Source organism: Notamacropus eugenii, chromosome 1 (genome assembly GCF_028372415.1).
Source record: "Notamacropus eugenii isolate mMacEug1 chromosome 1, mMacEug1.pri_v2, whole genome shotgun sequence".
Lineage (NCBI taxonomy): Eukaryota > Metazoa > Chordata > Mammalia > Diprotodontia > Macropodidae > Notamacropus > Notamacropus eugenii.
The window spans coordinates 611,881,291-611,895,604 of NC_092872.1; the positions used below are offsets into that span (position 1 = coordinate 611,881,291).

Consider the following 14,314-nt stretch of genomic DNA (forward strand, 5'->3'; position numbering starts at 1 on the left):
GCACGCGTGTGTGTGTGTGAGATCAGTAAAGGGGCAGCCTCCAACACCTGCAAGCCGGGGCCCCCCTGCCCGCCCCCCCACCCGCAGCACACGCCCCCCACCCCCACCCCGCATAGCGCCTAGCCTCACACCACAGCGCCCAAGGGCGCACAGAGGGCTGCACCCCCTCTTCCCCCTCCCCCCTCTTCCACCCACACCCCCCAAAAAGGGCTCTCCTCCCTCGGCCCGCCCCCCTCCCCCCTTCCCTCCCCCCTCCCCCCCGAACTTTCCCTCTCGCATGCTTTTCCCCCGCACCACGGATCGCCTCTCGGATGCCGCTGCCCGGGGAGCTGTGCTAAGAGCGATCGGCGGCGGCGGCGGCGGCGGCAGCTCGGGAGTGCTATGACCGGCAAACTCGCCGAGAAGCTGCCGGTGACCATGAGCAGTTTGCTAAACCAACTGCCTGACAATCTGTACCCCGAGGAGATCCCCAGCTCTCTCAACCTCTTCTCCGGCAGCAGCGACGCGGTGGCTCATTACAACCAGATGGCTACAGGTAAGGAGGAAGGAAGGAAGAGGGGGAGAGGAGGGGAGGGAGGGAAGGAGGGAGGGGGGCGCGCTGGGAATTTTCCGGGGGGCGAGTTGCTTTTCCCACCCACCCCTCCCGCCTCCCGGGCTGCGGGGAGGCTCCCTTGGAGACGCCGCGGTAAAGGCTCTGGTTATCCCGGGTGGGTGCAGCCGCTGATGGGAGGTAGGTGCTAGTGGCTCCAGAGCTCTCTCCCCGTGCAGGTGGCCCGATCTTCGGGCTCCACGCTAGGCGTGGCGATCTCCCCCTTCCTCTTTCTACGGGTGCATGGAGGGGGGGGTCTTGCCTTTTTTTCTACGAGATCGGCCCTTCCGCCCTCCCCCCGGGAATGGAGCCATGTGCGATGAGTCCCCGCGGTAGGGAGAGGCACTGCGACGCTGCCTTTCCAGGGCATTTACCGGAGAGAAACTGGGTGTGGGTACGGCCGGGGTGGGGGTTGGGGCGGCGGGGTTAGGGACCGACCGATCCCGTGCCTGGGGACCCTGAAGGGGACGAGGGAGGTAGAGGAGGGAGGACTGCCCCCGAAGGGGAAACGCCGGCCAAGTTGCCCTCAGCCTTTTTCTCCAGCTCGTTCTCGTTTCCCACCCCACCCCCTCCACGGAGAGCCCGGAGCCTCTCCAGGCCCCAAGGAGGAGTGGGGGCGGGGGAGCAGGCACAGTAAGGGGAGCTACCTCTCGGCGCTCAGCGTCCCTCCAGACCCACGGGGTCCCCCCCCTTTGCTTTAGGGACAAAGCATCCGATAGTACCGGTGGTTGTCGCTTGCCTCTTTCCCACCGATCCTAGGGAATAAGGGAGGGGTCTCGCGGGGGTAAGGGTTGGAGAGAATCGGCTGAGTTTGTTGGGGCTGAGGGGGACAGACCACTGCGCTCCGCTTCTGCATCTACCTGTAGCTACAGCCAGCTACCTGCCTGCCCCTCCTCGGGGGAAACAATAAAGCTCCATGTGTGTGCGCGTTATGCGCGAGTGTGCGCGCGAGTGTTAGACGCGCGTGTGTGCGTGTGTGTGTGTTGCATATACTCCACACCCCGAGCCAGAGTACGTATTTCGCTGTATCCCAGGTTGCGCCCGGTAGATCGGCACCGCCCGGTTCGCGCCAGGGCGCGCGTTGCTCGTTGCCCCACTAGCTCGCTCGCTCGCTCTTCTTGGCACCCCACCCTCGCCCGGCACCCGGGCACGGGTCTGGGCCCCTGGGCCTGCTTTGCGCGGCGCTGGCGCTCGGGTTCACTCACCCCTCCCCTCTCTCCCTCCCCCCTCTCCACAGAGAATGTGATGGACATCGGTCTGGCGAACGAGAAGCCCAACCAGGAACTCTCTTACTCCGGCTCCTTCCAGCCCGCTCCGGGCAACAAGACGGTGACCTACTTGGGGAAGTTCGCCTTCGACTCCCCCTCCAACTGGTGTCAGGACAACATCATCAGCCTCATGAGCGCCGGCATCCTGGGGGTGCCCCCGGCCTCCGGGGCGCTCAGCACACAGACCTCTACCGCCAGCATGGTGCAGCCGCAGGGCGAGGTGGAGCCCATGTACCCGGCGTTGCCCCCTTACTCCAACTGCGGCGACCTCTATTCGGAGCCCGTGTCTTTCCATGACCCTCAGGGCAACCCCGGGCTCGCCTATTCCCCCCAGGATTACCAGTCGGCCAAGCCCGCTTTGGACAGTAACCTTTTCCCCATGATCCCCGACTACAACCTGTACCACCACCCCAACGAGATGGGCTCCGTGACGGAGCACAAGCCCTTCCAGAGCATGGATCCCATCCGGGTCAACCCGCCCCCCATCACCCCCCTGGAGACCATCAAGGCTTTCAAGGACAAGCAGATCCACCCCGGCTTCGGCAGCTTGCCCCAGCCGCCGCTCACTCTCAAGCCCATCCGGCCCCGCAAGTACCCCAACCGGCCCAGCAAGACCCCGCTCCACGAACGGCCCCACGCGTGCCCAGCCGAGGGCTGCGACCGCCGCTTCAGCCGCTCGGACGAGCTGACCCGGCACCTGCGCATCCACACCGGCCACAAGCCCTTCCAGTGCCGGATCTGCATGCGCAGCTTCAGCCGCAGCGACCACCTCACCACCCACATCCGCACGCACACGGGCGAGAAGCCCTTCGCCTGCGAGTTCTGCGGGCGCAAGTTCGCGCGCAGCGACGAGCGCAAGCGCCACGCCAAAATCCACCTCAAACAGAAGGAGAAGAAGGCGGAGAAGGCGGGGGCGGCCTCCGCCTCCTCGGCGCCCCCTGTGTCTCTGGCTCCCGTCGTCACCACCTGCGCCTGAGGACCTGGCTCCGGCTCCAGACCCCACTTGTCCCCTCCAGTGCCTCCCCGTTGCTGCCTTGAAAGTAATGGGGCACCCCGCCGCGGAGGCGCAGGGGCCGCGCCCTGGCCTCTCCCTGGACGCACGGCCCCCAAGTCCCCTGTGATGCTTCCCACCCACCCCCTCGGCACGAGCCTAGGAGTCGGGGTCCGGATGGGGGAGCCCTCCCCCTCGCCGCCGCCCCTCACCGGGCAGGGGGGTGTGGAACGGTGGCGTCCAGCCCGCTTTGTTCCACTCGGATCGCCTTGATCCACGGGGGGCAGGTGGGACTCACCAGGGACCTTACGAAGACTTGTGGGTGGGGTGAGGAGCTCAGTCCGACCCTTGCATACCCCACCGCCCTCCGTCTCCACCTCCCCCGCCCCCCATCTTGGAGACGGGGGTGGGAGGGGGGAGATGAGGAGCGCACCAAAGCGCAGTGCTTGCTGCCCGCCGTGTGCGCGCCCGCGTGCGCGTGTGAGTGTGTGTGTGTCGTGTGTGTGTTTGTGACTGAGCTCTCTGGGCTGTTGGGCCTCCCTGCCCTTCCCACGCCCGTCCCGGGGGTCGGCCCGCGGGGCGGGACCAGGTCTGAGGAGCCGTCTTCCTTCGAGAAAAGCCTCGGGTGCCGCCGCCTTGGGGGTCTCCTTGGGCCCCTGCGTCCTCATCCTCTTCCCTCCATGGCCCTCAGGGCGCTTACTCTCACCTGCCTGGAGAAGGGGGCGGCCGTGGCCGAGCCTGCTTTTTTTCTTTCTTCTCCTTCTTTCCACGTAGTTTTCCCTTCTCCCTTGACTTTTCTTTTTAGGGAACTGACTTCAACAGATTCTGCTCCCCTTCTCTTCCTCAGCCCTCTCACCGTTCCCCGCCCCCCGCCCCCCACTTTCCTTCCTTCTCCAGAAAGAGCAAGGCCCCCCAACTTCCCCCTTTAGCTGGCCTAGCACCCCCTTCTCCCCGCCCCGAGTCCGGTTGTATTCTTGTTTCTTACATACAGTGCAAAGTCACATATTCCACCTCTCCTCACGGAAGAGATGGCCCTTTTTTTGTCCTAGTCATCACACACACACAAAAATGGTACAACAAATTGAACTTAAATATATGTGTGTATGTGTGAAAACACACACAGAGTATTCCCTTAGCCGGATAATATCACTACGGTACTTGGTTATCTGGTGCAGTGCACGTGGATAATCTTTAAATATACAGCTTTAAATGTTTTATTTTTGGAAGAAATGCTAACTGTGGAGGAGATTCTATATACATATATATGATATATATACATGACTAGTGTGTATATGTGTGTGTTTATATCCAAACTTTCCTCAAAGGAAGATGGGGATTTTTGCATTGACCTCTATTGCTGGATGATCTTCCCATACCCAAACCTTGCCCCTCTCTGTTCTCCCTCTCTCACAGCTCTTTCTTCTTGCCCTAACTTGACCCCCCAACCCAACCCCAAAGCAGCTCTGAATGTGTTATGGTGGCTCATTTGAAGTGGAAAGAGAGGGGAAGTTGCTCTCCCCAGCAGCTTTCAGCACAGGTCTGATTGAATGTACCTATTAGATTTATTTCTCCTGTGGTTAGGAAGCTGCTGAGAGAGGGTGTATAGGTCTGGAGTTTACAACGTGGGTCTGCTTTTAAAGTCACTTTATGCATTTCCCACCTCTCTTTTTTCTTTAAGAAGAAAAAAAGCACCTTTTCGGTGGTGGATAAAATAATACTAAGGGACTTGAGACAGAAGGAAATGGAAAGACGAAGGGTTGTGAAATTCCAGGGGAGTTTTTACCTTTTCCTAATTCCTAAGAGGAGAGAAAAGGTCTGGGAAAGGCCCACATTTTTTTTTTCAGCTGAAGGGTAAAATCTTTCTTTGCAGAGACAGTATTTTGCTGAATACTTTTTATAATGTGATAATTATTACAAACAAAAACAAAACCAAAATTTTTGGTCACTTCAAAGCTGGAAGGAGGAATTAGAATATCCCTTAATATTTTTTTTCTTGCTCCTTCTGGTATATGCATGTCACTGCATGACAGCTCTGAGTTTTCTTTTGTTTTAATAAAACTGTGCTCAGACATTTAAGCTAAACTAAGAGGAAAAAAAAAACTTTGTTGCCAAAAGGTTGTGCTATCCAGGTTTTTATGTCTGCATGTAAAAACAAAAACAACTAGAAAATGCACTCTTAACTTATGTGAACTGAGAGGAACAAAACAAAATCAGGTTTTAAACAGGAAAACCTAAGGGGAATGATATTTTTTGAAAGACTTTTGTATAAAGTTGAGTACTTAGAAAAAAGACAAACCAGATGTAATATATTTTGTGGATGTTTTTATTTCTTGGATTTATAGTACCTTATACTAAGGTAACCAAAAGTATGCTTGATATTGTGAAAAGGTGAAATTCTTCACCAGCATTTCATTTGCTCATTTGTCACATTGTAATGCCAATATGATATAGTTAATGCAAACAGCATTTTTAAAAACAGGAATATTGAAATGGTGTAACGTCGTACCATTTGCACTGTGAGCAAATGCTAATACAGTAAATATATTGTGTTTGCTGACAATCAACTGGGCTGTAAATTTCATTTCGCGTTTGAGTCTTTTAATTTTGTATAGAGCATGTTTGTTTTTGTTTCTTGCTTTGGTTTGTTTGTTTTGACTGGTTTGGTTTCTGTTCTTACTTCTCATGCTCAGAAAACCTTCACAAGGAAAATGTGAAATGGGAAGAGGGTGAATTTCCTCAGGATTCTGGTGCCATCTGGAATCTGGGTTTAGAAAGTTTTGGTGGTTGTTGGTTTTGGGTTTGGTTTTTTTTGTTGTTGTTGGTTGGTTGGTTGGTTTTTGGCTTTAGCTGGTTTTGGGTACTGCTCTACTGGGACACCTCAGTCTGTCCAGACGTGAGAACCGCAGGAGAAGCACTCATGGATGAATTCATGGGAAAGAGTTAACAGCTGGGGCCTTGAGATGTAATCAGGAATTTGTACTGCCCTCATCTCTGTTGCCCCCTGGGTTTCTACTAATCAGTAACCTTGGAGAAAATCCCTCTTGGTTCGTGGAATCTTGCTGAAATGACCAAGGGGGCATGGAGAGAAGAGAAGAGGACCTCGAAGGTTCTCTGCAGCCATGTTGAGACTCTTGCTTGAAGCTTTGTGAAAACAGAAAATGGGAGGATTGCTTTACCTACAGCTTGACTGAAGACTTGCGAGGGAGAGCTTGGTGCCTGGAAACTGCCTTGGCAGCCACCAAAGGTGAGGGTGGGCAGGGATGGGAAGAGGAGAGCTAAATGCAGCAGCCCTAATCCTACTGGGACAGGACTTGTGGAGCTTTGTTTCAGTCTTATTTGGAGCTGACTGCCTGGTTGGAAGGTGGCTTTGGCTTTTGGAAATTTTTCATATGGACTAACCAGGGTAGCAGGGCACAGAAGATGCTCTTTACTATGTTTGGCCTTTGTTTTCTGCTGAAATACAAGTCCAACATCTACCTTTTTTTCCCCATGGGAAGTAGGAAAAGGGGGAAAAATGGCCAAAGGTTTGTCTTCAGGTCTGTCTTTGCCTATTGGTTCCCTGTGTGAAGGGAACCTTTTGTCTTCCACAACACACATACTTCTCTCACCTTAAGAAGTCCCTTACCAAGGTCTCCCGCCTTCCCATCCCCTTCTTAATCAGTGTATTAGCTAGGTTAGATGTTTTTCACTTATCGCCAGCCAAACCAGCACAGAAATATGTTCCCCACTCCCACCCACCCAAATCTTTTCCTCTCAGTTGTCTTCATATCTCCCATTCTTCTCTTTATCACTTTTTGCACCTATGGGAGTATGAGGTATATTGCTAGAGAAGTCATATTAGGGTTCAAGATGGTAACCAGTCCTCTCCCCCTCCTTTACCTATTGGGAAAACTCCTGAGCATCTTTGTTGAGTTTTCCATAGCTTCAACCTCACTGAGGACAATGTGTTAACATAGAATTATGAGAGCCATATAGCAGACAAGATTGGCAGGGGAGAATGGTGGGCAAATGGGTATCTTAGCCACCAAGACAAAAACTAGATTAAATAATTAGCACAGAAAATGTCCAATAGCTTCTCTTTAAAGGGACAATTCTTCTCTCTGTCTCCTTCCCCCCACTTCCCTACTCAATGAGTAGATGGTGGGTGTTCTTTTTTATTGGCAAGTCACCAAGAAGCTCAGTCCAGGCCTGGGTGGAGCAGGTGCATTAGGGCCTTGGAGCAGAATGACTTTGAAGTGAGAGACACACAAGGAGAATGCAGTATGGAATCTTGTAAAGTTTCCCACCCACACAATTCAGTGTTGGCTACCATCTTGAATTTCCTCCCTCACCTTAGGAAACTCTTAACAATCTGAACTGTAGTTTTCTATAATGAAAAGTGGAGAAAGGGGCTAGCTTTTTACTGATATTACCCATGGCAGGCAGGGCCCATGAGCAACCATACAAACTGCTCTAATACAGTATCTACCTCCAAGGCTTGATTTCAATCCTGTTGTCTCTTTTCCCACAGTCTAAATTCCTGCTTAGCACATAGTGCCCGTGGACTGTTAAGACCTCTTATTAAGTGTTGGTTTCTACATTATTACATGTAGATTGCCCTTAGCATGCTGTCTTTTCCAATCAAATTAAGCCTTCAGGTTTATACTTTTTTTCAAGAGTATACTATATAATGTGTGTTCTGTAGCTTCTCATTAGTAGGTATTACTCAACATGACTTGACCAGTGGGTTACTTGGCAATATGGCAGCCTGTCTGACTGGCACCAGCCCTATGTGGTGTAATCACTGATTCACACTTTGTAAACAGATAAGGTTGCCCCAGATATGATCACACCTGCATCCCAACCTGCCAGGTTTTGGGTAGAAATGAGGTGGGAGTGAAGGTTCAACTCTGAATCTTCGGACTTGAGTAAGTAGGATGGAGGTTTGGCCCAAATGAGGGCACTCTGAGAAAAGAAGAGCACTGAGCTTTCTTGTCTTTTAAAATAACAGTCTGAAGTTCAAGTAGGAGGCTTCTGTGTGTCTTGTAGATTAGACACTATATTGCAGATACCTTAAAGGCTAGAAGGCTCTCTAAAAGGGAACATGAGGTTTAAAAATGGGTTCATAATTACATATCCAAGAGGGTCTCATTTGGAAATTAATCACTGAGGGTTGAGGAAGAAGAGATGAAGTCAGAGAAGGAGAAAGGTCTTTCTAAAGTCCTTTAGCTAATGGCAGAAGCATGTGGGTTGATTGGTCATTGGAGAGACAGTTCAAAGATACCTCTAAACAACTTTAACTAAAAGCCATTCATTTCTACCAACCAGCTCTCATTTGTGGAGCAAGAACTTAGGAAGTTTAGTCAGTACCAGTACTTCAACAAAATCAGGCTTTCTTTTTGAAGATCATCTTTTTTCTGTAACAAGACATAAAAAGCTACTAGGTGCAGGGGGAAGGAATGGGAGCAGAAAGTGTCTAAAGTCTGAGTTGAGGAGAGAAGAGAAAGGAAAAAATAATTGGAAGGCATATTTCTCCATAAAACATTCTAACAGACAAAGGGTAAGGATAGCTTCTGTTAGCATTAGGATTCCAGCAGGAGTCTGATAATTAGAGATCCCATGAAAATAAGCAACTAGTCTCAGATGAGCACTCACCACTGCACAACAATCTTTTTTATTCTTCCCTGACTATCACACTCTATCTAATGGCTGTCTCAAACCTACTTATCTTTCCTCAAGTCTCCTATACCATTTCTTCTCCCTGCCTTCTTAGCAGAAGCTTTTTTCTATTTATTGAGAAAATAAAGGCCATCCGATGTGAGTTACCTTTTTTCCCCAACTTTAAATGTACTTCAAACCCTCTCTGCACCATTCCCTATTCTTTCCTACCCTGTTCCAGTATCTGACAAAGAAATATCTATCCCTCCTTCTGCCCAAAGCCAACCTCTGGACTTATACCCTTGGTCCTTCCTTCTCAGAGAATTTGTGCTGTCGAATACACTCTTCTTAATCACTCCCTCCCTCTTGGCTCTTTCCCTACTCCCTAAAACCATGCCCAAATGTCCCTCCCCCCTCTCCTTTAAAAAAAACCTTCACTTGAGTTCCATTTCGTCAAGCTATCTTCTTATATCTCTCTATGAATACACAACCAAACTTATAGAAACAGCCATCCATACTGCTTTATCCCTACTTCCTCTCCTCCCACTCACTTCTCAATACTTTTCAATCTGACTTCTGACCTCACCATTCTACTGAAACTGCTCAAGGTTAACCCTGAACTCTGAATTGCCAAATAAGACTTCTCAATGGAGGCCTTTAACATTGTTGACTACACTCTCCTCTACGTTTTCATGAAATTGCTTTTTTTGGGGGGGTTCTTCTCCCACCTGTCTGACCTCTCCTTGATCTCCTTTACTGAGTCATCATCTATGTCATGGCCTCTAACTACCCCTAGTGGGTAGTGTCCCTTATTTGGTTACCTCCATGAGTCTATCCATCATCTTCTATGCAGATGACTTCCCAAACTCTCTGTCCATCCTTAGTCTTTGTCCAACATCTAATCCTACACTTGTGACCCCTTGTTGGACATCTCCAACAAGAATTCTCTAACTCAAAATGTCAAAAACAAAACATTATCTTCTCCTTCCTTCGCTTCTTCAAATCCACCCCTTCTTCTGACTTTCCTATTTCTATTAAGGGTACAACTGTATTTTTCCAGTTGCCCATGTTTGCAACCCTTCTAGTTTTCCATTTCCCTCACACTCTGTATTCATTCAATTGCCAAGTCTTGCCAATCCTGCCTCTACAACTTATGTTGCATACTTCTCCTCCTCTATGGTTACATGCCTAGCACCCTAATTCAGGCCCTTATCACCTCTTGCCCAGACTGTTGCAATAGCATCCTGATAGGACTCAGCCTCACTCAAGCTTCTCACCTTTCCAAAACAACCTCCACACAACTGTCAAAATAACATTCCTAAAGTACAGATGACCCTGTCATTCTTTTGCTTAAGAACTTTTAGTGATTATAGTCTTCTGGATAAAACACAAACTCCTCAGGTTGGTATTTACATCCTTTCATAATCTGGTCCAGCTTACCTTTTCACACTTTTTTGATCACTCCCCTTTATGTATTTTATGTTATGTTCAATTGGTTTATATGCTGTTCTGCAAACTGAGCATTCCATCTTTCCTGCCTTTGTACCTGTGCATAACCTTTCCCCAAAACCTGGAATACACTGAGCTTCACCACTGCCTCTTAGCATCCCTTCCTTCGAACATCAGCCCATATGCCATCTATAAGAAGGCTCTCCTGATCCCCTTAACTATTGGTACTCCATGTATACTTCTGTTTACATGCTGTATTCCCACCTATCCCCTAGTAATAAGCACCTACAGATCATAGGCTTTTGTTTTCTCAGGTTGTCTTTGTATACTCATCCCCTAGCACAATGCCTGGCATACAGCAGGTACTTAATAAATATTTATTGGATTGAATTGGATTTGGGCGAATTTGGTGAATCTTGTCCCAGGAGCCAAAGTTGTTCTGATTGGTAATGTGCTACAATCTACTGATGAACACCACATGTCTGAAGCAGTAGATAGAGTGCCAGGCCTGGAGTCAGGAAGACTCCTGTTCCCGAGTTCAGACCCTTACTAGCTGTGTGTACCCAGGCAAGTCACTGAACAACCACAATGTGTCTCTCCTTTTTCTTTGGATCACCTATAATTATTATTCAGTTTATGTTGTTGGCCAGCCCCCAGCATTTATTAAGCACTTATTGTATGTTGGGAACTATGATAAGGACTAGAAATACAAAGAAAGGTAAAAACATGGGCTTTGTTCTCAAGGAGCTCACCGTTCTAATGGGGGTAGACAACACGCACATAACTACATACCTACAAGATACATACAATGCAAATGGATGCTAATTTCAGGGGGAAGGAACTAGTTACAGAGGGAACTGGGAAAGGCCTTCTATAGAAGGAGAGATTTGAGTTGAGTCTTAAAGGAAGCCAGGTGTTTTCAGAGATGAGGAAGGAGAGCATTTCAGGCTGAAGGACATCCAGAAAAAATGCACAGAGTTGAATCAGAAGACAGTAACTTTCATGTGTGAGAAATAACATATAGGCCAATATAGCTGGATAATAGAGTTTATAAAGGGGTAAGGTATAAGACACCTGAAACAGGCTCTTCCACTATTACAGCCCTAGAGTATTACCAAGATAATATTGGTATTTAAGAAGACAGGCTTGAGCAACATTGAGCAGCTTGGGGTCCCTGGAAGCACTTTGCAATTTCCCAAATGCAATATATTCCAATCTCTTCCTCCTATTAAATTCTGAACCTAGTTCGTTACCCACCTACAGTTCAAGATGTAAGTACTGATTAATTCAATTAAATAATTCAGCCCAAATGCATAACATAATCTGAACAACAGGCATTCTTTATCTGCTTAGTTGTGTTTTTTTTTTTTTTCCTGTGTAGTTTGTGAGGCCATTCTCCTTTGACTGTGGTTTACAATGAGGGAATCCCATGGTTTTCCAGGATTCAATAAAGTCATCAGAAAGAAACATTCTAGAGAAAGCCATCATCTATAAGGAATCCCTCTTTCACTTGGTCTTTACTTAAGTCAGTCTCCATTACAATATGGCATGGCACTAGAGATGTTAAACTCAGAGCCAAAGGCTGCAATTAGTCTGCAAAAATTACTGGATGCAACCAATCAGATTTTTAGCAAATGTTTTAACATAATAAAAATACAATGCAACACAGAAAATGCGAATTTATAGTTTTCTAAATCAATATACACCGGCAGGGATCCATCTCTGTTTTGAGTTCAGCACCACCAGTGTTTGCTGTCTCAGTACATATCCCTGTTTTATGCTGTTTTGGTACATTGAAATCATCTCTATGGTTACATCTGTCATAGAATCTTGTATGACCTTATGTGCATGGTCACCACTCAAGGAAAATGCAGAGAAAAGCAGCAAGTACAATGAATTCTTATATTTACTATACTTCCCATGCAATTTTGTATGACTGTGAAAATGTGATCTGCTACAGAAAATTGTCTTCAGAAGCTTACCTGCGCCTTCATGGTGTTTTCATCGAGGACACCCACGTTGTGTGAGCTTAGAGTTTAAGCCTGGGTGCGGCCTTTTGAGTGAGTCCAAGTTTTACAGAATAAATCCTGTTATTAAGTGGATTTGTTCTGTGAAGTTTGGATTCAGTCAAAGGGCTGCACTTGAGGACCTAGAGGGCCACATGCAGTCGTTGAGGCTGCAGGTTCCCTACGCCTGGCTTAGACCAATTGCATAAAGATTTTGTAGACATAAGCAAGTACATTTGTAAGGAGTTGCTGATATCGTCTTTGATACCTTTTGCTGGTTAAAAAAACAAACAACAAACCACAGTTCTATGATTTCTCATTTCTTTTGGGGATACCTTAAATATCAATCCCTGACTGCCATTACAATTGTGTGAGTTCAGCATACGTATGATGTCCCACAAATCTTAGCTCAGTTTTAAACTACCAATGCTTAAAACTGCACCAAGACAGTACAGACTGGGGGGGAATACTGTGTATTTCTTCTGCATGTGGTCAGTTAACCATAGAGCTTCCGATTCAGCCCTTTCTCTCCCCCTGTGGAAGAGTAAGAAAGAAATACAATTAGTCTGCAGTGATGAATGAAGCTACTAGGACCAAAGAAACGGTACTCCCCAATCTGGAGTATAATTGGTATGCCCAAGCAGGTGTAGGATTCTCGTGAACTCCAGGATGCTGGTACCGTTACCTGTGCGCTAGGCTCACTATAAAATCTACAGCCCACAGCAAATTGATGGCCTGGACTGAGGTAAGGGTGCCTAGATTGCAACATGTGTGTAGCCTCATTTCCCAAAGCAGGCCAGAAAAGGGACCCCCCTGGAATGGCAGTGAGGCAGGTGGGCACATCTTGTATCGTGTGTGTGTGTGTGTGTGTGTGTGTGTGTGTGATGCTACCGGTTCTATTCATTATATTAACTAATATCAACAACAGATCTACTATTTGATTAGATCAATTTGATGTAAGATTTTTGCCTCTGTTACTTAAAACTGTAGTCCAGCACAGCATACCAGGCCCGGACACTTCCTGATTTCATCATCTTATTGGTCATTTCTGTTTCCTCCCATGGCCTATAAAGCATTGAGGTTATAGAGCCCAGATATGGTGCTTCCAGAGTCAGTAATGATAAGACTAGATAATTATAAAGAGGCAGGCAGTATTACATTTCACCTCTATTTGTTCTCCCTCCATTTTTATCCACACATATTCCCAAAATGATCTATCTGGCTTAAATATCAATTGGTCACTGTCAGTGATGATAGGATGGATACATTGCTACGAAATGCTGGCAAACCTTTTCAATTTCTGGAAAATGTTGTTTCCTCCAGTTTCATCTATAAATGCTCTAGGGATAATCAGGCTAAGTTGGGCCTAATACCAAGCTTTCTTCAGATTGTTTTCCCCTCCGTTGGTTTGGGGTGTTGCTGTTGGGTTGTTGTTTGAGACTGTCCCCCTCTCACCTAAGCTGGAAGTGCACCAGCCACTCATTTGACCCAATACCAATTAAACCTGTTCTCTTTTTCCTAATTTGGCCAGTTAACCCCTATTTAGGCAGCCTCATGGCTCTCTTCACCTGGAGATATTGTCATTAGATATGATTGTTTCTCTCTCGTTTTAAAGTTTTCTTCTAATTTTGTGTTGATATTTGAAAACTGATATAACCAATAGATGATCTGACCATATGGTCACCTGATTCTAAAGCCACTGACACACTGGAAATTGGCAAATCCCTCTCTGTTAAGGTATATTTAATTTCATTTTTTTGAGATGCTCAGTTCTTGCTGTATCAAGTCTTTTTTGACTACCTTTGTGAAAAAGTATTCATGATATACAAATGTTTTCTATAGTCTGTATTCATTATTTTCAAGCCGTTGGCCACTTTGATTTCTTAAACTCAAAACGTTTTCAAACATATCTCATCTTTCTAACTTGTTCTTATCTTTACACTGAAGCCACCAATTATATGTGTGTGTGTATATACACACATTTATACATATATAAAATATATATGCACACACACATATAGCCCATATATATACTGACAATGAACAGAGCTTGTCTTTCTTCTGCCATAGATATTGGTATATAAACTGTAACAGTCTTCATGGTGGTTCATTTGCTAATGTTTATCATGAGCACTGTAAGTTGAGGTAGCTGGTATTTATGAAATGTTTTGTTTTGTTTTGCCTTTGCAAAAAGCAGCTCCTACAAGTTCATTACTATTTTTTCTTTAAGGAGTCCTTGAGCCCTGCTTCATTTAACCACAACTTCTTTATGTCTTCCAGTTTTATTTATAACCAAGAAAGTGAACATGTATTGGGTTCCATTCCTCCAGTTATCAATAGAATAGTCACTGGACTGAGACCTCACATTAAGAGA

At 47.1% G+C, this 14,314-nt stretch overlaps 1 protein-coding gene across 1 annotated transcript; it reads left to right on the plus strand.

The window, feature by feature from the left end:
* The first annotated feature begins 255 nt into the window (after positions 1 to 255).
* Positions 256 to 2,971, plus strand: EGR3 (early growth response 3). The gene is made up of 2 exons (XM_072634874.1): positions 256 to 535; positions 1,827 to 2,971. Exons 1-2 carry the CDS (start codon positions 382 to 384, stop codon positions 2,831 to 2,833), a joined length of 1,161 nt encoding a protein of 386 aa, XP_072490975.1. The 5' UTR covers positions 256 to 381; the 3' UTR covers positions 2,834 to 2,971.
* Positions 2,972 to 14,314: the final 11,343 nt, after the last annotated feature.

Bases quoted from the DNA above. Each gene is read 5' to 3' on its own strand.
- EGR3 (XM_072634874.1), top strand. From the start codon at position 382: ATGACCGGCAAACTCGCCGAGAAGCTGCCGGTGACCATGAGCAGTTTG. The intron at 536-1,826 runs GTAAGGAGGAAG...CCCTCTCCACAG, and splicing joins TTACAACCAGATGGCTACAG to AGAATGTGATGGACATCGGT.